Source organism: Misgurnus anguillicaudatus, chromosome 9 (genome assembly GCF_027580225.2).
Source record: "Misgurnus anguillicaudatus chromosome 9, ASM2758022v2, whole genome shotgun sequence".
NCBI classification, from domain to species: Eukaryota; Metazoa; Chordata; class Actinopteri; order Cypriniformes; family Cobitidae; genus Misgurnus; species Misgurnus anguillicaudatus.
The window spans coordinates 33,401,469-33,424,195 of record NC_073345.2 but is presented as its reverse complement, the minus strand read 5'-3'; the positions used below and the strand labels follow the sequence as shown (position 1 = coordinate 33,424,195).

At 36.6% G+C, this 22,727-nt stretch overlaps 1 protein-coding gene across 2 annotated transcripts in view; it reads right to left on the bottom strand.

The window, feature by feature from the left end:
- LOC129423207 (synaptic vesicle glycoprotein 2C) overlaps nt 1-22,727 on the bottom strand; it is an 82,997-nt gene that overhangs the window by 7,252 nt on the left and 53,018 nt on the right. For both annotated transcript variants that reach the window (XM_073871532.1, XM_055179430.2), the window contains 7 exons: nt 17,203-17,383; nt 15,655-15,806; nt 7,256-7,389; nt 4,847-4,936; nt 4,572-4,682; nt 3,760-3,848; nt 3,069-3,233 (listed from right to left, as the gene is read on the bottom strand). In XM_073871532.1, the coding sequence (XP_073727633.1) occupies nt 3,069-3,233; nt 3,760-3,848; nt 4,572-4,682; nt 4,847-4,936; nt 7,256-7,389; nt 15,655-15,806; nt 17,203-17,383 (922 nt within the window). The remainder of the gene's footprint in view (nt 1-3,068; nt 3,234-3,759; nt 3,849-4,571; nt 4,683-4,846; nt 4,937-7,255; nt 7,390-15,654; nt 15,807-17,202; nt 17,384-22,727) is intronic.

Genomic DNA, 22,727 nt, shown 5'->3' with positions numbered 1-22,727 from the left:
CTAGAGAAGGTTCTATGGGAGATTCTAGAAGAGTTTCCACAGTATGTTCTATATAAGAGGTTCTAGAGTGGGTTATAGAGAAGGCTCCATGGGAGGTTCTAGAGTGGGTTCTAGGGGAAGCTGTAGAGTAGCTTCTAGAGAAGGTTCTACAGGAGGTTCTAGAATGGGTTATATGGGAGATTCTATGGGTGATTCTCACGAAAGCTTGGTTTTAAAAATGTCAAGCATGAAAATGTAAAAAATGCCTAAATTTACTTTTTTCCCACCAGACATTGAAAAACAAAGTCTTTAGTAAATGGGAACATTAATTTAAAAACTTTTACTTATCATTTAACACTTTTTGTAACATAATTAAAAAAATTAGTCCTAAAAAATCTCATTACCGCAACAGTCAGAAAACATCAACACTGACATATTTTCAAAATGACATGACAAACCTGAGAGAACATAATTTGGAGATTCTGCACATGCATTTAAAATCACAGTATTTTGCTTCTATTAATTAAATTAACATTTAATAAGCATCTGTTGTGGTAATGATAATCAAAATGTCGTGTAAGCATTCTGACAAGACAATATTTCAAATTAACTGTAAAAAAATGATCTTACCTGGTAGCCATCTTGAAGTAACTGGTTCATGTGCTTGGTCACTCAAAATCAAACTTTATTAAAATTCTGTATGTGTGCTTAAACTGTTCTCAAAAAGTGTTGCGGAGGATGAGAACATCAGGCATGGACACATCATTTTCCTAATTTTTCTTCATTGTTATTATACATGAATATTCAGTAAATATTTTTTCTGTCATCTAAAGTAGTCTAGCAAAACATCCATGTATTTTTTTCTTAATATTTTTGTGTTGTTAATTTGATTAAATTACAACATAACGCATGTTCAAACACAGCCGGACCCATTGCGGTAATGAGAATTTCAGCAGAAAATGAGATAAAATGTACAATTATACATTCTTATGTTGAAATCACACATTGTGCAAGATAGAACACAGTATTGTGTTAATTCTGATGCTTTTTAATGTTACTATATTACACATTTTAAAGCTAAAATCATTAGTGCCGTGGTGTTTCAATGGTTTCGTGAGAATCACCCCTATAGTGGGTTCTACAGGAGGTTCTAGAATGGGTTATATGGAAGATTCTATAGTGGGTTCTACATGAGATTCTAGAGTGGGTTTTAAGAGACCGTTAAGAGAACGTTCTACAGTATAGGAGATTCTAGAGAAAGTTCTAGAGTGGGTTCTAGAGTCCCTGCATCCCTCCATTAAAATTCTGTTTTTTAATTTGTCCCCATGAAGTATTCATGAACTTTGTCTGGGCTAATAAACTACAATCAGAACTCTGCTACATGGGTGAAAGAAAATAATAACAAGGATAATTTACACAAAGAAGTCATAAAGGTAATGTACAAAAACAGCTTATTTAAGAGATACAAACAGTGAAGAAAAGCTTAATTAACATTAAAAGTGGAATTCTGAGAATACATAAAATGTTACATGTCTCTAAATGAGGCTCTAAAGAAGGTTCTACAGAAGGTTTTATAGAAGATTCTAAAAGGGTTCTGGTTCTAAAGAGTGGGTTGTACATTATCTTTATTACCGCTCACATAATAAAGATAATGATAAATATAGCTACAAAAAATATAGTTTTGAAAATCTTTTTATATTAAAGAGAATAGCGGAGTTCACACTACAACTATAATGATAAAGATACAGTGAGCGATATCATTGGGATCACCTTCTGCGATTTTTCCCACCTGATGAACAATAAACCGTTGACAGCCAATCAAATCTATTTGAACTTCACATGTACGCGCACTTGAAATGACAATGAAGCTCATTTCTGAGGTCTATGATAGAGCTCCTTTCAACTTTTTAACTGTAGTTACAGTATAATGTAGCAGTTTGAGCATTAAAAGGATGTTCAGAGTTACAAAGCTAATATATATGGACACTAATGTATTTATTGCTATAGTTTTTGTCATAATGTGAACAGCCCTTTAAAGGTGGTTGTAAAGGTTCTCTATGAGAGGTTCTAGAGTGGGTTCTACGGAAAGTTCTATCGGATATTCTAAAGAGGTTCTGGTTCTAAAGAAAGAGTTGTAAAGAGTGGGTTCTATATGAGGTTCTAGAGTGGGCACTATAGGATGTTCTATAAGAGGTTCTAGATTGGGTTCTAAAGAAGGTTCTAGAATGGGCTCTACAGAAGGTTCTATATGATGTTCTAAAGAGGTTCTGATTCTAAAGAGTGAATTGTAAAGTGGGTTCTAAAAATAGGTTCTAGAGTGGGTTCATAAGAGGTTCTAGATTGGGTTCTACAGGATGTTCTAGAGCGAGAACTATAGGAGGTTTTATAGGAGGTTCTAGATTGGGTTCCACAGGAGGTTCTAGAGCAGGTACTATAGAAGGTTCTATTGGAGGTTCTAGAGTGGGTTCTACAGAAGGTTCTTTAGGATATTTTAAAGAGGTTCTGGCTCTAAAGAGCGAGTTGTAGAGTGTGTTCTAGAGTGGGTTCTAAGAGGTTATAGATTGGGTTCTACATAAGGTTTTATCAAAGATTCTAAAAAGGTTCTGGTTCTAAAGAATTAGTTGTAGTGTGAGTTTTAAAGTGGGTTCTATAGGAGGTTCTATATGAGGTTCTAGATTGGGTTCTACATGAGGTTCTAGAGTGGGTACTAAAAGAGGTTCTAGATTTGGTTCTACAGGAGGTGAGTGGGTTACCTCTTAATCTTGGGTTCTAGAGTGGGTTCCAGGGTAGGTTCTAGAGTGGGTTTGACAAAGTTCTATAGGATTTTCTAAAGAGGTTCTGGCTATAAAGAGCGAGCTGTAAAGTAAGTTGTAAAGTGGGTTCTATAAGAGGTTCTAGATTGGGTTCTACAGGAGGAGTGGGTTCTACAGAAGGTTTTATAGAAGATTCTAAAAAGCTTCTGGTTCTAAAAAAGTGGTTTGTACTGTGAGTTTTAAAGTGGGATCTAAAGAGAAGTTCTAGGTTGGGTTCTAGATGAGGTTCTATGGGGGTTCAAGAGGTTTTACAGGAGGTACTGCCTTTTTACTCACCTGTCATTGATGAAAACTCCATTTTTATGAATCTGGTTCTCCAGAGTGAAATTAAAGGTGAAATCTTCGGTTCTCTCGTTATTGTGGAGCTTCACTCGAGACGCATATTCATCAGCCTGCAGGTGCTTTATGACATCAGGGAACCATACAGACAGACCATAATACCTGTGCACAGGAAGTGACATCAGTGTAAACCCCCATAAAAATTCTGTAACTTTATTACTGAATGACAGTTATATCCATGTGTGATTGAATGTGAATTTCTTTTTTATTTTGTACCAAAGTGGGTGAAAACATGAAATTATTAAGACTACAACAAAAGTTACATTCATTCAAAATAAAATAAAAAGTAGTCTGTTTTAGCAACTTGATTTTAAACAGGATTTATACAATCTAAGTTTTGAGCCTCATTTTAAAACAGAATAGTGTTTTTAAGTTGATTTTTTAAGTAAACTGAGTACAGTACCTACACCAAAAACATTCAGTCCAGTCAAGCAACAGCCTACATGCCTTTACCAGAATAATAAATTCATCCCTCCTCCTCCCCAATCTCCTCCTTCATTGCTCTTTTTTCTCCGTACACTTATATTACTTCTATTAGGGTTGCGTGATGTCTATAATCAGGACTCAGCTGTGTAATAATGTGTGTAAGTATAGGGGTTGTGAATCAGCGGTCGATCTGCTGTCTCACCCAAACGACAGCGAGAACCAGACGATAGCCAACTTCATAGTGTTTTCCTTGACAGGGTGATCCCAACACTTCATGAACGTCAGCCAGATCTACACACACACAAACATGCACCATTACATTAATGCATAAATTACACACAGTTTTCCTTAGAATAAACAATGAAGAAATGCTGAAGCAAAGATTAATCAGCACAAAATTTCATCTGCTCAGATCACCAGATGGAGCTTTCGAAACCAGATCCTGAATGTAGTTGTTCAAAAAAAAAAAAAAGCTTTTTTAAGTAAAAGCAAAAAAAAATGTATATGCCCACCTGCTCTTAACTTTAGCATTGAGATTTTTGCTGATTTGTATATTTGATTATTTTTCCAATGTTGCAATGCTATAGAGAGCAGGGTGATAATATAAACAGAATCATAGATAGAAAAACTTTAAAAAAAAATATGAAAACTGGTTAAATTAAAGCAACACTATGTAGTTTTTTTAACTTTAAATAATGTCTCTAAAATTATTTCAGTGATAGAACAACTTTTAACTGGACCAATTGTACTGTTGCTGCAACCTGAGCAGCCTCCTAGCTGCTACAAGCACACTCTGAAAGTGGCAGTGGAGGGTAGGAAACACAGCTCCACCCCTCCCCCTGCCTGCAGAAGAGTGTCTGATACCAGGCACTGTTGCGAATTTCAACCACGTGGGGGAGCTGTAAGTCATTTTTACATGGAAACTACATAGTGTTGCTTTAAATATAAGTATCTATAGTTAGGATTTAATAATTCATTATGGCTGATTTAAGATCAGTGTTTTTTTTCACTTACTCCACGCAGTTCATTCTTGATTCTGAATAAGACTTTGAGCACAGGGTTGGCAGACTCTGACTGCATCTCCACCAGTTCATCTATCTGTTTTGGGATCTTTATACGATTGACCTGCAGGGGGAGACAGAGAGACATAAGATTACTGCACTGCTTTAATGTCTGAGATTGTAACCACAGTTGGTGCTGTAAAACTGCATCTTAAAGCACAGATTGTAAGCATTTGTAAGCGTGTGTGTAAGTGTGTAAGAGAGATAGATAGAGAGAGAGAGTCTCACAGTAAACACTTTCTCCGGTTCTCCACGAGCTCGCATGTTGGTGTCATGAATCTGTTTAAGAACCATCCAGGCCTCGTCATGTTTTCCCATCTGTACACACAGAGTACCAAACATACATCAGTCAATGGCGATCATTATTATTATGATTATCCACATACAGCATTCAGAATTACAGTAAAGTGAAATCAGGGGAGACCAAGGCATAAAGCAACAATTTTTGGCTTTAGCTCTATCATTCAAAAAATATTTAAATTAGATTAATAATTTTTTACACAATCAACACACACATATCTGCTACAAATGAACACTTAAAGCTTGTTTGTGGGACCTACCGTTACAACTTACCCCATTGGTGGGGTTTATACTATCAGAGGGTTTGTTGTAACACCTGCTAAAATTTAGTTTAATTAAATAATTAAATAAAATTGTTTCTATATACTAAAGGTTGAAATTAGATATATATCCACAAACAGTGTTGGGGAAAGTTACTTTTAAAAGTAATGCATTACAATATTAAGTTACTCCCAAAAAAAGTAACTAATTGCATTACTTAGTTACTTTCATGGAAAGTAATGCTTACGTTACTTTTAGTTACTTTTGCGTTACTTTTTCTTGGCTAAAGCTTGATCTCTTTCAGGCCTTGCAGGTGTTTTTATGACTGAAAAGTTCTGCATTCAGAAATTGCATATTTCATCAAAAAAATGTTTAGCTCTGGCCTGCCATCTCAGTTTCTGACTCAAACTGTTTCCACACAGGCACAGAGAGTGCATACGTTAAGTTTAATTCAGTACATATTTTTAAATCAAATGAATTAAACTAAAAAAGGTAACTTGAGTTACTTTTTTGAAAAAGTAACTCAAATATTAATGTGTACATTTAAAAAGTAATGCGTTACTTTACTCGTTACTTCAGAAAAGTAATATTATTACGTAACTCAAGTTACTTGTAATGCGTTACCCCCAACACTGTCCACAAAATCATCCATCTATGATCCTTCATCTAACCATCCTTGTATTATGCATCAGCGCATAAATAAATCATAATTGAGTTATTTCCCCTCACATTATACAAACAGTTATCATTTTGATTAATAGTATTAACATGAATCTGAGGCTTCTTTATAACACTGTGTGACAACTAACCCCGCTGTGTAAAATGTTTTCAATCCCAGCTTTCAGTTACTAGAAATTGCTGACATGTTTCAAAATGGTCTTATGTTTTAGGCAACAAGACAGTGATTAAAATAATATAAGGTTGGATTTGGTGACTTAAGAAAAGAAATTTACTTCCATGCTTCCAAAACACTCTTTGTTCAATATCTTAATGAAAACACATCAAAACTTTTCAAAAAATTATAGGAAGTTTTTCAAAGGCAACTAAGGTTTACATGCATGCTGGATACCTGATATTTCTTCACTCATATACTCAAACAATTACAAAAGTTAGATCAAAAACATGTCTGAGATGTCAGATGACTTAAAGGGATAGTTCACCCAAAAATGAAAATAATGTCATTAATTACTCACCCTCATGTCGTTCCAAACTCGTAAGACCTCCGTTCCTCTTCATAAACACAGTTTAAGATGTTTTATATTTAGTCTGAGAGCTTTCTGACCCTCCATTGAAAATCTATGTACGGTTTACTGTCCATGTCCAGAAAGATAATAAAAACATCATCAAAGTAGGTTATGTGACATCAGTGGGTCAGTTAGAATCTGTTGAAGCATCCAAAATACATTTCGGTCCAAAAATAACAAAAATTACACCTTTATTCAGCATTGTCTTCTCTTCCGCGTATTGTGAAGCGCATGCGCGAGACTAAAGTCACGTGACTGCAGTGACCCAGCTGACGTGTTATCCTCAGACGTGTTTGCGAAGATTTTTTTTTCAAACTTACAGCATGTGTCTCCCTCAGACTGTAAACGAAGCTGGGAAAAAAAACAGCTGGGGCGCACCAGATAACACGTCAGCCGCGTCACTGCAGTCACGTGCATGCGGTTCACAACAAAACCATAAGAGAAGAAAATGTTGAATAAAGTCGTATTTTTGTTATTTTTGGACCAAAATGTATTTTTGATGCTTCAACACTTTCTAACTGACCCACTGATGTCACATGGAATACTTTGATTATGTTTTTATTACCTTTCTGGACATGGACAGTAAACCGTACATAGATTTTCAATGGAGGGTCAGAAAGCTCTCAGACTAAATCTAAAACATCTTAAACTGTTTTCAAAGATGAACAGAGGTCTTATGGGTTTGGAACGACATAAGGGTGAGACATTAATGATATTATTTTCATTTTTGAGTATACTAACCCTTTAAACCTGATAGTAAACAGTTTAGATGCTCAATCCATAACAAAAAATACAATTAGTCAGTTCTCTCTTTCTTTCTCTCACAGGTTACCTCCAGATAGAAGCGTGGACTCTCTGGCATAAATGTCAGAGCCACGACAGCAGAGACACAGGGCAGAGCGCAGACGACAACAAAAACCCTCCAACTGTGAAACTGATACGCTGAACCCATACTGAAACTCCATCCTGCACACACAAACATACACAGAAAGAAGACAAACATGTTTATTAACTTCTGGCGATACATTGAATACATTTGAGAATGTTACTGTGATGTCCTGGATGGTTGCTAGATAGCAGCTTACTGGTTTAAATCAAAAGATTATTTGTGAGAAGCCAAAACAGTTTAACCCAAACGAGAATGCAAAGTAATTTCAGCAGAGCGAGTGAATTTCACAGTGAATAAGTTTGTGTGTGTGTATGAGAGTCTATTAAGAAGTCCTCCAGGACTATACTGCTGAACACACACACACACACAGTGAAAAATAATCATTAAAGTTGTGATCGTTTTCCACACGACTGCTGGAAATGTCTAGAGGCGGAGCAGGACCATATGGTGCATGTGTGTGCGTTTTATTCAGAAGTGAGAAATGTTGAGAGCTGTGAGATTTCCTTACAGGACAGCTGTGGGTGAGCACAGAATGAGAAACTCAAAACACCTTAGAGGACAGAAAAGTGTCTTCGAGCAGGCTAAGAAAACATTGAAATGAAGACACATGAATATGCAAATTAGTCCACACCTCCACTCAATCGCAACACCTCGGCGATAGATATATATATCTGTAAATACTGTAGATACTACATTAGGCAGTGTCAGACACTTGAAAGGCTACATCCGATTTCTCACAATGCATACGTGAACTTGTATACATTTGCAAAAAAAATTCAGCGCTGATGTTAACACGTGTGAGCATCACAAAAGTGGAGCTGAAGCAGCTGTGCTGCAATCGTTTATATCTTATTATATACATAATATCTACGACTCAAACTACTGATCCACACGTAACGTGTGATATAGGAAACCGAGGCGATTTCAAGGTTTTGAGACTATCTTTGAGAAAGTCAAATTTTATGGAAAAAACTCAGCAATGATGCTGAATGATGCATTTGCGCATGGTTTGACTTAAAGCATATTAACCCTTTCCCCGCCATTGACAAATTATTTCTCTTTAACCCCGCAAATGATTCTTCCCTGACAAGTTTTTACAGCAATCCATATTTGTGCTATTATCCACTAGGTGGTGCTCTCACCCAACTTATAAAACACTTAAGCATCCACTGATTCGGAAACAGCTAAAACACTACTTATGTTTTAATCATCGTTCTAAATCTGATCTCTAACAAAAGTCCTTTACAAAAATACAATTATCTCAGCCTTTTGCTCAAAATTTTGTATTTTTGAAAAACATTTGAGAAATTATAAAAAGCGAACAAATAAAGATAGGATGAAACATTTTTCAATTTTTTTTTTGTTTGCTTGTTTGAAATCAGAGGGTTTTTTCATTTGATATATTTTATGTTTATATACAGTATTTATAGAATACATTTTTCTGCCATTGACGAGTTATCTAATCAATTAAGAGAAAACATTTGCATTAAAAAGTGTTCCTGATGAATTTTTATGTTAATCTGCAATACAGCGATTACCCAATTTATGAAAAAATTAAACGTTATTTATCAATTTTAAACTCTGTGTATGTTTTGATAACCATTCTAAATCTTATCTCTAAAAAAATTTTGTAACACTTAACAATAAGGTTCATTAGTTAACATTAGTTATCTACATTAGTTAACATGAACAAATAATGAACTGCAATTATACAGCATTTATTAATCTTTGTTAATGTTAATTTCAACAATTACTAACACTTTATTAAAATGTTGTTAACGTTAGTTAATGCTCTGTGAACTAACATTAACAAAAAAATTAAAGGTTTTATGTCTATTAACAAAGATTAATAAATACTGTAACAAATATATTGCTCATGGTTTGTTTATGTTAGGTAATACATTAACTAATGTACCTTTTTGAAGTGTTACCAAAATTTATTCACAAAAATGCAATTATTTCAGCTTTTGCTAAAAAACAATTCTCATGTACTCATATTTAAGAATTTATTAGGAGAGGAAAAAACTATAGATAGGATGAAACATTTTAATCCCGTTTTATTTGTTTATTGCTTGTTTGAAAGCAGATGGTCTGTTCTTTCATTTGATATATTTGTATGTTTATATATTTAAAAACAAAAACAAATCCCGGAAGGCATTTTGTGAAACTTTTGTGAAAAACTTTTTTGGGAATGAGTTAAACATTTGTGAAAACATAAAAAATGCTGGCGCTGTCTGGCAATGGGAGCGGGACTTTAAATTAATTTTAATATCATTCATATTTATGTTTATAATATTATTCATAATAATATAAAATAATATTATTTATACAAATATTTTATATTATTGTACTTATTTAAAATTAATTTAAAATGAAAATTAGACTACAGAAATATTGATAAAAAATTTTTTTATTAATGTATTAATATTTATAATATTTAATATATTATTATTTAGCAGTATTTGCCCTATGTAGCACTTGCGCGCACGCACGCACACACACACACACACACACACACACACACACACACACACACACACACACACACACACACACACTCACACACACACACACAGCTGTAGAGACACAGAGATACATTACCAAAGAGATAAGATATATTACATCCTTAAAGCTCTCTCTCTCTCTCTCTCTCTCTCTCTCTCCCTCTCTTGCATTTCTGCCTTCTCACATCCCATAAACCCTACAGGAAGAGCAGATTATCTGGCAGTCATTAAGACTGAAGTTATAAAGAGTTGATCAGTGACCACAGAAAATCTTATTATATAGATAATGTGTGTAATAAAATGACTTCTTGGGTGTAAAGACATGCACACACTGTGAATAATGCAGCCCACAGAGAAAGTGCATTCATAAGCATCACACCAAACATTACATAATAAAAACAGTCTAGACCAGCTTGACATCGTACATACATTGATTAGTTGATATTCTAGTAGTGAGTCGTGTTGAATACGCAACTGACTACACACATTACTGCAACCTTACAAACAACCAAATTAATTTCCTTTAGAAATAGATAACTGTTCTAATCATATTAAAACCAAATCTCTTCTAAACTGTTTTTAGTAGGGAAAGGACATAAAATTAACGTTTATTCTTATCTAACATTTGGCATCAGTTTTACAACTAGCATGGAAGTGAGCTTTGTAGGGATACCCATAGCTTCATCCTCAAAGATGTTTTTTATTATGAACGCCCCAAAATTTTCCCCTTGAATATATTATATATATATATATATATATATATGTATATTACAATGTACGTAAACACATCATGCTTTTTTTTGTTACTGTGATTGTCATTAATACAACTATGATTGTTTCCCCTGATTTTTTAAGAGCATAAGTTCTGCTGCAATGTTTTGAAGGGATTCATAACTTATTCTATAAGATTGTCAGCTGTTACTGTTGCATGCTAGCTCATTTTCATAAAAATTTATAAAAAAACAATCATCACCAGGATGTCAATTTCTACTTTTAAACAAAATATAATGGTCGCATTTGAAATTGTAACCAACTTTAACTGGTTGCACACACACACATAATTAACTGGATCTCCAGCGTCCTCTCGCCTCAGTCCTGCAGTGATGGAGTCACTGCGGCAGAACCGCTGCACCTGACCTCACAAACTGTTAAAACATAAAGACACTAAGCCAATGACCTCAATTACCAGCCAAAGGAAAGAAGAACCAGAGAGAACCACACATTTTCCAATATACTGTACTGTATCTCATCCTGTTTCTACTCCTTCATTGAAATTGAGCTGTCATCTCTGCACTATGAATCTGTGGTGATAATAAAGCACAGAGAGGTGTTTAGCAGAATAAAGAACAAACAACACATCCCTCAGTGGAGTTTAAAGGAACACGCCCACATTTTGGGAATTTAGCTTATTCACCGTATCCCCCAGAGTTAGATAAGTCCATACATACCTCTCTCATCTCCGTGCGTGCTGTAACTCTGTCTGACGCAGCCCCCGCTAGCTTAGCTTAGCACAAAGACTGGAAGTGGGTGGCTTTAGCTAGCATACTGCTCCCAATAAGTGACAAAATAACGCGATCATTTTCCTATTTATGTGTTGTGATTTGTATAGTCAAACCGTGTACAAATAACAAGGTGATATGAGACACAGCGATCTTTTAACAGTATACATACTGAGAACTATATTCTCTGAAGACGAAGCACTGCTACATGGGCGGAGTGATTTGCTCGCAGCACCCGAGAAGCCCCTGGTGAGGAGCAGAGAGTTCGGTCAGAGTTGTGCAAATCACTCCGCCCATGCGGCAGTGCTTCGTCTTCAGAGAATATAGTTCTCAGTATGTATACTGTTAAAAGATCGCTGTGTCTCATATCACCTTGTTATTTGTACACGGTTTGACTATACAAATCACAACACATAAATAGGAAAATGATCGCGTTATTTTGTCACTTATTGGGAGCAGTATACTAGCTGGAGCCATGCATTTCCAGTCTTTGTGCTAAGCTAAGCTAGCGGGGGCTGCGTCAGACAGAGTTACAGCACGCACGGAGATGAGAGAGGTATGTATGGACTTATCTAACTCTGGGGGATACGGTGAATAAGCTAAATTCCCAAAATGTGGGCGTGTTCCTTTAATACCTTATGCTGACTTATAGGCCCAGTACGTACGATTTTTGCATTTAAATATCCCCCCAAAAAACACAAGCACAGTCTTATACACACTCACCTAAAGGATTATTAGGAACACCTATTCAATTTCTCATTAATGCAATTATCTAATCAACCAATCACATGGCAGTTGCTTCAATGCATTTAGGGTTGTGGTCCTGGTCAAGAAAATCTCCAAACTGAATGTCAAAATGGGAAAGAAAAGGGATTTAAGCAATTTTGAGCATGGCATGGCTGTTGGTGCTAGACGTGCCGGTCGGATGAGTCTCAATTTCTGTTGAGACATTCAGATGGTAGAGCCAGAATTTGGTGTGAACAGAAAGAGAACATGGATCCATCATGCCTTGTTAAGACAGAGGTCTACACGGAAGACCCGAGACCCGAAGACCCGGGACCCGACCCGGGACCCGTACGGGTTCGGGTCTATATTTTAAATGATCAGCCGGGTCCGGGTCGGGTCTCAATCTATTACTTCGGGTCCGGGTCTGTTTAACATTGTGGGTAATACCCGAGGCCGATCGGACTCGGAGAACACACACTCACATTTAAATAAAATATTTCTCCAGCAACAAAAACTTAGATGAACTGTCGCATACATTTTTTCTATGACGCTAAAGTTGCGTTAAAAAGTTTATATTTGGTTGCTCCAACCAGGCAGCTAACGCGCATGCGCTCTTGTAATGTTTCTCTGGCTACCAGTCAGGAGCTTTTGCAGTGAGACGCAATGACTTTACCTTTGACAATTGGCTATTTTATTTAGAAGCCGGGACCTATTCCGCCGTACCGCGCATTTAGCACTGACGTGACTTCTCTAATTTTTATAATAATATTATAAATTGAACGTCTTGCTGTTATATCTAAAGTTTTCGCGACTCTGCTCAAAGAGCACAGAGATGATAGCAAAGTAAAGCTAACGAAAGCAGCTATGACACTGAACGAGGAATCGTTATTATCCAAATGGGCAAACATTATTAAGCAAGTTGACCCGATACACAACAAAGTGGACTTTTAAAGCTGGAATAAGCATTAAACATTTCAATCGTCAAGAGAGGAATAACATGGATGGAACTTTCTTGGAAATAAGGATTGTGCATCACACACAGTCAGGTACAAGGAGGGAGAAGACTAACTTCTGACGTTATGGGTAAGACAAAAAGTTTAATTTTCGCTACTTGTTTATTGACTTATTAATAACATTTGGCTAAAGAATATTTGCCGGTCGGGTCTGTGTCTTCCCGGACGGGTTTGGGTCCAGCTTTTAAATAATAGACGGGTCCGCGTCGGATCCGGGTCCAGCTTTTAAATAATAGACGGGTCCGCGTCGGATCCGGGTCCAGCTTTTAAATAACAGACGGGTCCGGGTCGGTTCAGTGTAGCACATTTACGGGTCTGATCGGGTTCGGGTAGGAATTTTTGGACCCGTGTAGACCTCTACTGTGCAGGCTGGTAATAGTGGGGTAATGGTGTGGGGGATGATTCTTGGCACACTTTAGGCCCCTTAGTGCCAATTGGGCATCGTTTAAATGCCACGGCCTACCTGAGCATTGTTTCTGACCATGTCCATCCCTTTATGACCACCATGTATCCATCCTCTGATGGCGACTTCCAGCAGGATAATGCACCATGTCACAAAGCTGGAATCATTTCAAATTGGTTTCTTGACAATGAGTTCACTGTACTAAAATGGCCCCCACAGTCACCAGATCTCAACCCAATAGAGCATCTTTGGGATGTGGTGGAATGGGAGCTTCATGCCCTGAATGTGCATCCCACAAAACTCCATCAACTGCAAGATGATGTCCTATAAATATGGGCCAACATTTCTAAAGAATGCTTTCAGCACCTTGTTGAATCAGTGCCACGTAGAAGTAAGGCAGTTCTGAAGGCAAAAGGGGGTCAAACACAGTATTAGTATGGTGTTCCTAATAATCCTTTAGGTGAGTGTATATTTTGTGAACTCACATTATCCCAAATCTTTTTATTAATGTTTAAATCCAAAGAATTCACGGTTCTCTGGCCCTATTCATATAATCGCTCATTAATGGTGTCACGTCAGGGTTATCCTCAGTTTTTTAATAATCTGGTCCAGGGGTCTCAAAGGGCTCCCACAATGGAAAAACAATCTGGAAGGCTACTTTTTTGGTATAGTCTACTCAACGTTCTTGTTTTACATGATTTTATTTTATTTTACTTGTTGATATGTTAATGTTATTTTAACATACATAAAAGAGCCCAAGCTAATATAAAAAATATATAATAAATATTCAAATTGAGGCTATTATTAGTTATGTGCTGTGGCGGGCAACTCACAGACTCTGTGCGGGAACAATGATGGAGACCACTGATCAAGGTTTATGTTTCCCATTGTTTTCAGGCATACAGCATAAACAGCAACTAAAATATTCAATATAAAGTGTTTCTGGTTGCAACTTTTATATGTTTTTTTGACAAATTCACCATCTAATTCACTTCATTCGTGATTACCAAGGAAACACGGCGCACTACGGCAAGCAGCAGGTGTACGACATGACAGCTTCTTCCTCAACTACAAACGGCAAACTTCGCTATCGGTCTGCACAGTGCCACATGAGCTCGAACACACCTTTATTCTTTATCGACTGATAATTGGTTCTTTAAACTGGAAGGCGGGACTTTCCTCACCAAAGTGGCCATATTGAGCGTTGCATTGTCCCCTATTCATAATAGCAGCATTACTCAATCATCCTTTATCCTGTATCTTTGGTATTATTCAAAATGTCTTTAAAGATATGCAAATTTTTCTTCCACAACATTCACTCATAAATCTAATTAAAGAAGCTACTTGAAGCTACTTAGAATGATGTCAGTGAAAAAAACAGCATTAAAGATATAGTTCAGCCAAAAATGCTATTTAACCCATGATTCACCCACCCCGAAGCCGTCCAAGATGCATTATGTCCATCATTTTTCAGATGAACACATTTTCAGTTAATTTAGAAAATGTTATAGATCTTTTAGTTATTCAAACGTAAAGTTAAGGGGTCCACGTCCTTCAAGTTCACAAAATGTGAATCAATCCTTCAAAAAAAAAATCCAAACGGCTCCACGATGACAAACAAAGGCCTTCTGAGGGGTAATCTGCGCCGTTTTGTTGTAGAAGTATCCACATTAAAACTTTATAAATGAAAATAACTAGCTTCTGATAACGCCGCCATCTTAGTTGCGTCTGTGTTACCAGATAGCGGCGTTACCGGAAGCTAGGTATTTTTGTTTCTAAAGTTTTAAATATGGATATTTCTACAACAACACCACGCAGATTACCCTCAGAAGGCCTTAATTTATCATCCTGGAGCCGTCTGGATTTCTTTGGGAAAGGATATATGCACATTTTTTGGACTTGAAGGACGTGGACCCCGTAACTTTACTGTTTAACAGCTGAAAAATATAAGACATTTTCTAAAATAACTGAAATGTGTTCACCAAAAAAATTATGGACATATGCATCTCGGACGGCTTCGGGGTGAGTAAATCATGGGTTTAATATCATTTTTGGCCGAACTATCCCTTTAATCGTCACTTTTATGTACGCCGCAGTGACTGATGTGTTTACAATACAAACTTATACATGAATGCTGCTTATAGTGCAGGAAATTGCAGGGGAGCTCTCTGATTGGTCAGTTGGTGTTGTCACTCACCATAGTGTGGTATAATGGCCCAGGCCATGGCTGAGGCGTAGATCCCACCCACCATCCAGAACATACAGAGCCAACTCAGATGCTCTCCACGCTTCTCACGAGCCAAAAACTCAGCGAAGTATGAGAACACGATTGGAACGGCACCGCCGATCCTGAAAAACATCACAAAAAATATTTATATACGCTAGCAGGACACATATCATATATAGTTATCACATTTTTTTTTCAAGATCGTGCAGCACTATTTTAGTGATCAATAAAGTAATTTTTAACAGAAAAAAAGGTGTATGCATGTTTCCAACTATGTTGCCACATAAATAAGATTTCTGGTTTATAAGATTTCGTGCATATTGAAAATCTCGTTTAAGAGCTACAGTAAAGAGTTTACCCGCTTATAAAGAGAAAAATGAAATAAATAACGAATACATGAAAGGAAAGAAGTTGTGTTACATCACATTGAAAAGAGAACAGAAATTCTGTCAGATCTAAAAAAAAAAAATCAATAAATCTCGGTCTCTCCTCTCTTTCTGATCTCAGTCCAGAGGATCAGTAGCTCAATATCAATAATTCATCTGACACAGTCATGAGATGGGAAAACCACAGTCAGCAAGAGAAAAATAGAGATAACTAAAAGCATTTATATCATTCAGAACTGCGATAAATAGGATCTGATATCTATAAATGGCTCAAGATCATTGTAAAGAACAACTCTGGTAGGTCAGTAGTTTTTTCCCTAACCAGCATAAACCAATCTAGCACCGAAAACCATTCTTGTCAGCAGAATGAATACTGTGAATATACTACCACATTATAGCACATAAACACCCAATAACATATTCAATTAAAGTGTGCTCATTAAAAAACAATTATCATTCATCTGTAGTTGTTGAACTGTGTGACCTTTGACCCCTCACTGCAGTTGTCTCTATACGAAGGGCCGAAGTGATGTGGAGTCGCAGGACTCCTGCAGGAGGCTGAAATTCAATTAGCAATAAAACCCTTTACTGTGCACTCAATACACACACATACACACACACACACACACACAGATCTTAAATCATGGATCTGTGCCAGGAGGTTAAAACAACTGTGACACTGCAGAAGCGCATGAAAGAGAGAGAGAGATGGCGAGACAGAGAGAGAGAGAGAGAGTCAGTCTGTCTGCTTTCTAATAGTGAGAGAGTCTGTGTGTGTGTGTGTGTGTGTGTGTGTGTGTATGAGACAACAGATCACACACTTTAAGCAATAAAGATTATAAATAGCCTTTATTGCAGCGATGCCGCAGAAGAACCATTTTTAGTTCCCCAAAGAACCTTTCAGTCTAAATTTTCCCTTGTATCTCTTTATAGTCTGTCTAATCTTTCTTTCACTATCTTTCTTTCACTACACTTTTTGAGAAAAAAATGAAAAGTTTGAGAACTACTGCCTTTATTTACTGAGATTAGTAAGATTATCTTGGTAACGCAAAGTTGATTACAGCTGTACATACAGTACATCATTTCTTTATTCAAATCAAGAGTTCAGGACAATGAAGAGAAACAGACTCACCCAAAGCCTGACAGCATCCGGCAGAAGAGGAAAGTGCTGTAACCTTGAACGAATGATGACAGGAAGGCGAAGAAGCCATTGACAGACATACAGACCAGTAGACACTGTCTCCTGCCCACTTTATCTGACAGGCCGCCCCAGAAGAACGCACCAACCATCATTCCTAAATACACAACACTGCCTACACACACACACACACAGAGAAAGATTGTTATGTTAAATATGTTAAAAATGTGCAATATTTATTTTTTAAAAAGAGGTCAATTATCACGCGCACACACACACACGTGTAAAATGTTGATCATACACAATCACACACATGATGTAACAGCACATACAGTTCAATGGTTTCTCGTGTGTTTATCTCTTAGATGTGATAATAGGTTCATACAATCCTTCATTTAAGTATAAATTGTATCTCACAAACTTTCAGTTGAAAGTTTCTGCATGATAAATGACACTTCAGGTTTATTATTTACAGCAGATTGTTTTACAAAGACTCTTAGTCTCAGCCCAAATATTTCTCCTTAAATCAAATAATCATGACTTTATATAGATGTTGAATGTGGATTTCAGTATTGATCAGCAGTGATATAGAGACAATGTTTATTGATCATGTTCAGAAAATTGATCAGTACTGCGTTTAATGAAAAGCTTAAGTTTCTTAAAGGCAGGGTAGGCAGTTTTCACTGCAAAAAAACTTTCTTACTTAAAGGAATATTCCATTTTCTTAAAAGAAAAATCCAGATAATTTACTCACCACCATGTCATCCAAAATGTTGATGTCTTTCTTTGTTCAGTCGAGAAGAAATTATGTTTTTTGAGGAAAACATTGCAGGATTTTTCTAATTTTAATGGACTTTAATAGAGCCCAACAATTAACACTTTACTCAACACGTAACAGTTTTTTTCAACGGAGTTTCAAAGGACTATAAACAATCCCAAACGAGGCATAAGGGTCTTATCTAGCAAAACGATTGTTATTTTTGACAAGAAAAATAACAAATATACACTTTTTAAAGCACAACTTCTCGTCTAAATCCGGTCATGATGCGCCAGCTGACCCCACGCAATACGTCAAGAGGTCACAGAGGACGAATGCGAAACTCCGTTCCTACGTTGTTGTGTGTCAACTGATACTAATTAATGTCTTTGAGTCATGTTATTTTTTATAATAGTACGCAAATTTGCGTTTAATATATATAACACTTGACCTCACAACGTCACTACGCATATACGTTAGGTCGCGCTGGACCGGACCAAGACGAAAAGTTGTGGTTTAAAATAGGGTATTTGTTATTTTTCTTGTCAAAAATGACAATCGTTTCGCTAGATAAGACCCTTATGCCTCGTTTGGGATTGTTTATAGTCCTTTGAAACTCCGTTGAAAAAAACTGTTAAGTGTTGAGTTAAGTGTTAATTGTTGGTGTCTATTAAAGTCCATTAAAATGAGAAAAATCCTCAAAAAACATAATTTCTTCTCGACTGAACAAAGAAATACATCAACACCTTGGATGACATGGTGGTGAGCAAACCATCAGGATTCTTCTTTTAAGAAAATGGAATATTCCTTGAACATTTTTGTCTTGATTTCAGTAGAAGCAAATTGACCTAAGAATCTAGTTTTTAGATAAAAAATATCAATTTTAAGTACATTTGTGCTTAAAACAAGCAAATAAATCTGCCAATGGGGAAAGCAAAAAAATCTTGAAATAAGACTAAGATTTAATTCAAGAAAAAATGTCTTACCCCAATGGCAGACATTATTGCTTGTTTTAAGCACAAATTGACTTAAATAGTACAAGTTTTTCTTATGTCATTTTGCTTATCCAGAAAATATATCTTGATTTAAAAAAAAAAATCATGATATTTCTACTGAAAACAAGACACAAATACTAAGTAGGGGGAAAAAATTGCAGTGTGATAATTTTGCCCAGAATGTAAGGATTTTGTTTTGTGTTTAGGTCTTTCATATTTATATGTTCTGTTTCAGGTCTTTTATTTTGAAATCTGGTCATGTCCTGCTTCACATTCCACTTCCTGTTTATCAGTATATAACCGGTTTACTCTGTACATCTCACTGCGAAGTATTGCCAGAGTAACTCCTGCGTACCAAAGCATTCCTACTCATAGTCTTGTTTTGTTTCTTGTTCTTGTTCTGTTTTTGACCCTTGCCTGTTTATGTGGATTACGCCTTTGGATTTCCCTGTTTGGATTTGTTTGCCTGCCTTTGTGGATTTTAATAAAACTTCTTGCACGTATTCTCCTCTCTCTCGCTTTCTGTAAGCAGCCCACATTACAAAAAAACACTTTTTGTTCAGGGTTCTCACACCTTAGTTAACTTCAAATGTAAGGACCTTTCAAGGACTTTCCAGGTCCATTCCCCTCAAATTCAAGGAATAAATGTGGGGCACATTTCAAGTGAGAGCAAGGTTACATTGTGTTACCTATAAAGATACATTGTTACAGTTCCCCTTCGAGGGAACTCGCGCTGCGTCACTGCGATAACACTTTGGGAACGCCTCCAGGGTAAGTGCGTCTGAATGTGTATATCAAATTCAACCAAAGGTGAGGCTTAACGACAAAGACAGGGTGACGCGGGAGCCAGGAAGTGTATCACTATCTGAAATATTGCCAAAGATGGCATTACAGAGATGCAAGAAGTATCGAAAGGGAGACGCAGCGTCTCGTTCCTTTCTCAGGGAACAACAGTTAGATACGTAACCCGAGACGTTTTCATGTGTCAAACACAACTATCCAAAAAAGCATTTTGGTATGAATCAACATTCACATACAGAAGATAAAAGCATTTAAAGTGAACAGTTTAGCACGTGTGCTTATGGTATTGTCCTACACTACACAGGGAATAATATGCATTTTTTTCCAGAAAACTTCTTGCATAAAATAGATTCAAGCACTTTCAATGACCTGTTTCTATGTATGTAAATTTTCAAAAACTTCCAAGTGTCTTGAATTTTTCCCAGATTCACAAACTTTCAAGGATTTCAGGGACCCATGGGAACCCTATTTGTTAGGCTGGTTTTAAATCTTTTCACATTCTCATATCAATCCTTAAAGGGATAGTTCAGGAAAAAATGCAAATTACCCCATGATTTACTCACCCTAAGCTATCCTAGATGTATAACTATCATCTTTTAGACAAACACAATTAGAAAATGTCCCGGCTCTTCCAGCTTTATAACGGTAGTAAATGGTGTTACTGATTGTTACAAGATTGCATGGATTGCCCTCAGAAGGTCTTTATTAACCCCTTGGAGCATTGTGGATAACTTCTGTGAAGGACCAATGTACTTTTTTGGGTTTCAAAATCAGTAGCACCATTTGCTACCATTATATAGAGTAAATAGAGTCATTTTCATTTTTCGCTGAGCTATCCCTTTAAAGGAACAGTATGTAGGATTGTGGCCAAAACTGGTACTGCAATCACAAAACTTGTGGCTAAAACTGGTACTGCAATCACACAACTGGTGGCCAATACACAACATGACAACATAAACATCAGTTGAGGGCTGCAACTCCACTTTTTAAATGACAATATCCTGGCAGGACCACTGTTGTCAGTGATATAAGTATTTGAAATGAAAATGATTTCTTAATGTCTAGTGACATATCAGGGTCGTTTTATGATTAATTGATATAAATTTCTTACATACTGTTCCTTTAAGTAAAATAGTCTAAATTGGATATGGTTCGAAGACAATAGGATGTCCTACTTGCCGGACAAACCATTTTTATTTGTATACCTCCGTGCACCATGTGCTCGCTCAGACAACTGGAATACAGTACATTTGCCAGAAATTGCCACTTGTTTTTTTTTTCTGCAGGTTAAATCAGTCAGGTGTCTGATATTCATAAGCTGTCAATCTTAAGGTAAGATTATAAAAAAAATGTAAATACAAGTTTTGGTATTTGAGCTTGGATCATTGAGCTAGTTTCGAGGCTGGTTTTAGGCAGATCTGGCAACCATGCATGTTCTATTACGCCATGCAGACCAAGCAAGAATGGCAACTATCTTTCATTCCTCCTGAACCGACAAATCATTGCACAAGAAAATGGCGTAAACTGACATTTTCATAAACGGCTATAAAGTATAAAGAAGGTGGGATCTTATCCTTTCAATACCACTTGCTATGGCTAGTCTTTACAAAATTGCCAATCCAACCTTTAAATAACTGGCCTCATGTATTTTACAGTCTGACTTTGGAACAGCAAGAATACAGTAAAAGTTAATTTATTCATCACGGCCAGATATGACTGCTTTACAGATGTAAACAGTATCGAGATTATCTTATGAGCAGCAGGTGTAAAATGATAACAAATAAAAATGTGCTGTGGTCAACCGAATGGCTCGCTCTGTCCAGTCAGTGCCCGCTCAATAAATCCACTCCTGTCTCATCACACACGATACGGCTATAAAAATGCTAATTTATGTTGTGCTAGAAAGCGAAAAGCGTTTGCTGTGCACAAGCTAAACCAATGAAACAACAGAGACGCGTCTATCTTTCCATCGGTCTGCGCTGGCTTTAGCCTTATTCATCCTCGCGTTTGCTCTGCCTGCGTTATCTGCCTGCGCAGACGTGATGAGGTGAGCTGGTTATTCATTACACCTGACAGTGCTGAAAAGAAGCAGAAAAAAATTACCAGGAGAGTGGTTTCATTAAAGCCGCCGATTGACCGTGAAAACACTTTACATGCATAATCTCGGATGTTATTCTGATGTGGAATTGTTTCTGTTTGATCGTGTGCAGTAAAGCTCTTATTAGGATTAATAATTCAACTACATTCATTCATTGTAATAAACTCCTGTGACGTGAATGTAACTCACTTCGTTTTCAAGTGTTTGGAGTCGTTCAACAGAATCATTTTCTTAATACTGTCTGAAATGAGTGACGGCTCAGTTAAAAGGAGACATTTTACGATACTTTATTAAGATGTCAAATAAATCTGTGCTGTCCCCTGAGTATATATGCGAAGTTTTAGCTCAAAATACCATATAGATAATTTATTATAAATTGCCACCTTGTAGGTGTGAGCAAAAATGTGCCGTTTTGGAGTGTGTCCTTTAAAATGCAAATGCAAACACTGATCGCCATAATGGTGGTTTGTTGAACTTGAAACTCAATTGTGCTGTCAATTATTTTCTCTCTCTCACTCTCTCTGCACTAAATGTCAGTGCCGTGGTTGAATTGTGCAGATTAAGGGGCGATAATATTATAATAAGATCCCCTTGTGACATCACAAGGGGAGACACATTTCAATGAGCTATTTTTTGCATGCTTGCAGAAAATGGGTTACAAAAACTAAGTTACTGGGTTGTTCTTTTTCACATTTTCTAGGTTGGTAGAAGCACTGAGGACCCAATTATAGCACTTAAACATGTAAAAAGTCAGATTTTCATGATATGTCCCCTTTAAAGATCAGCATCAATATTATATGTCACCCTCGACCACAAATCCAGTCATAAGTAGCACAGGAATATTTATAGCAATAACCAACAATACATT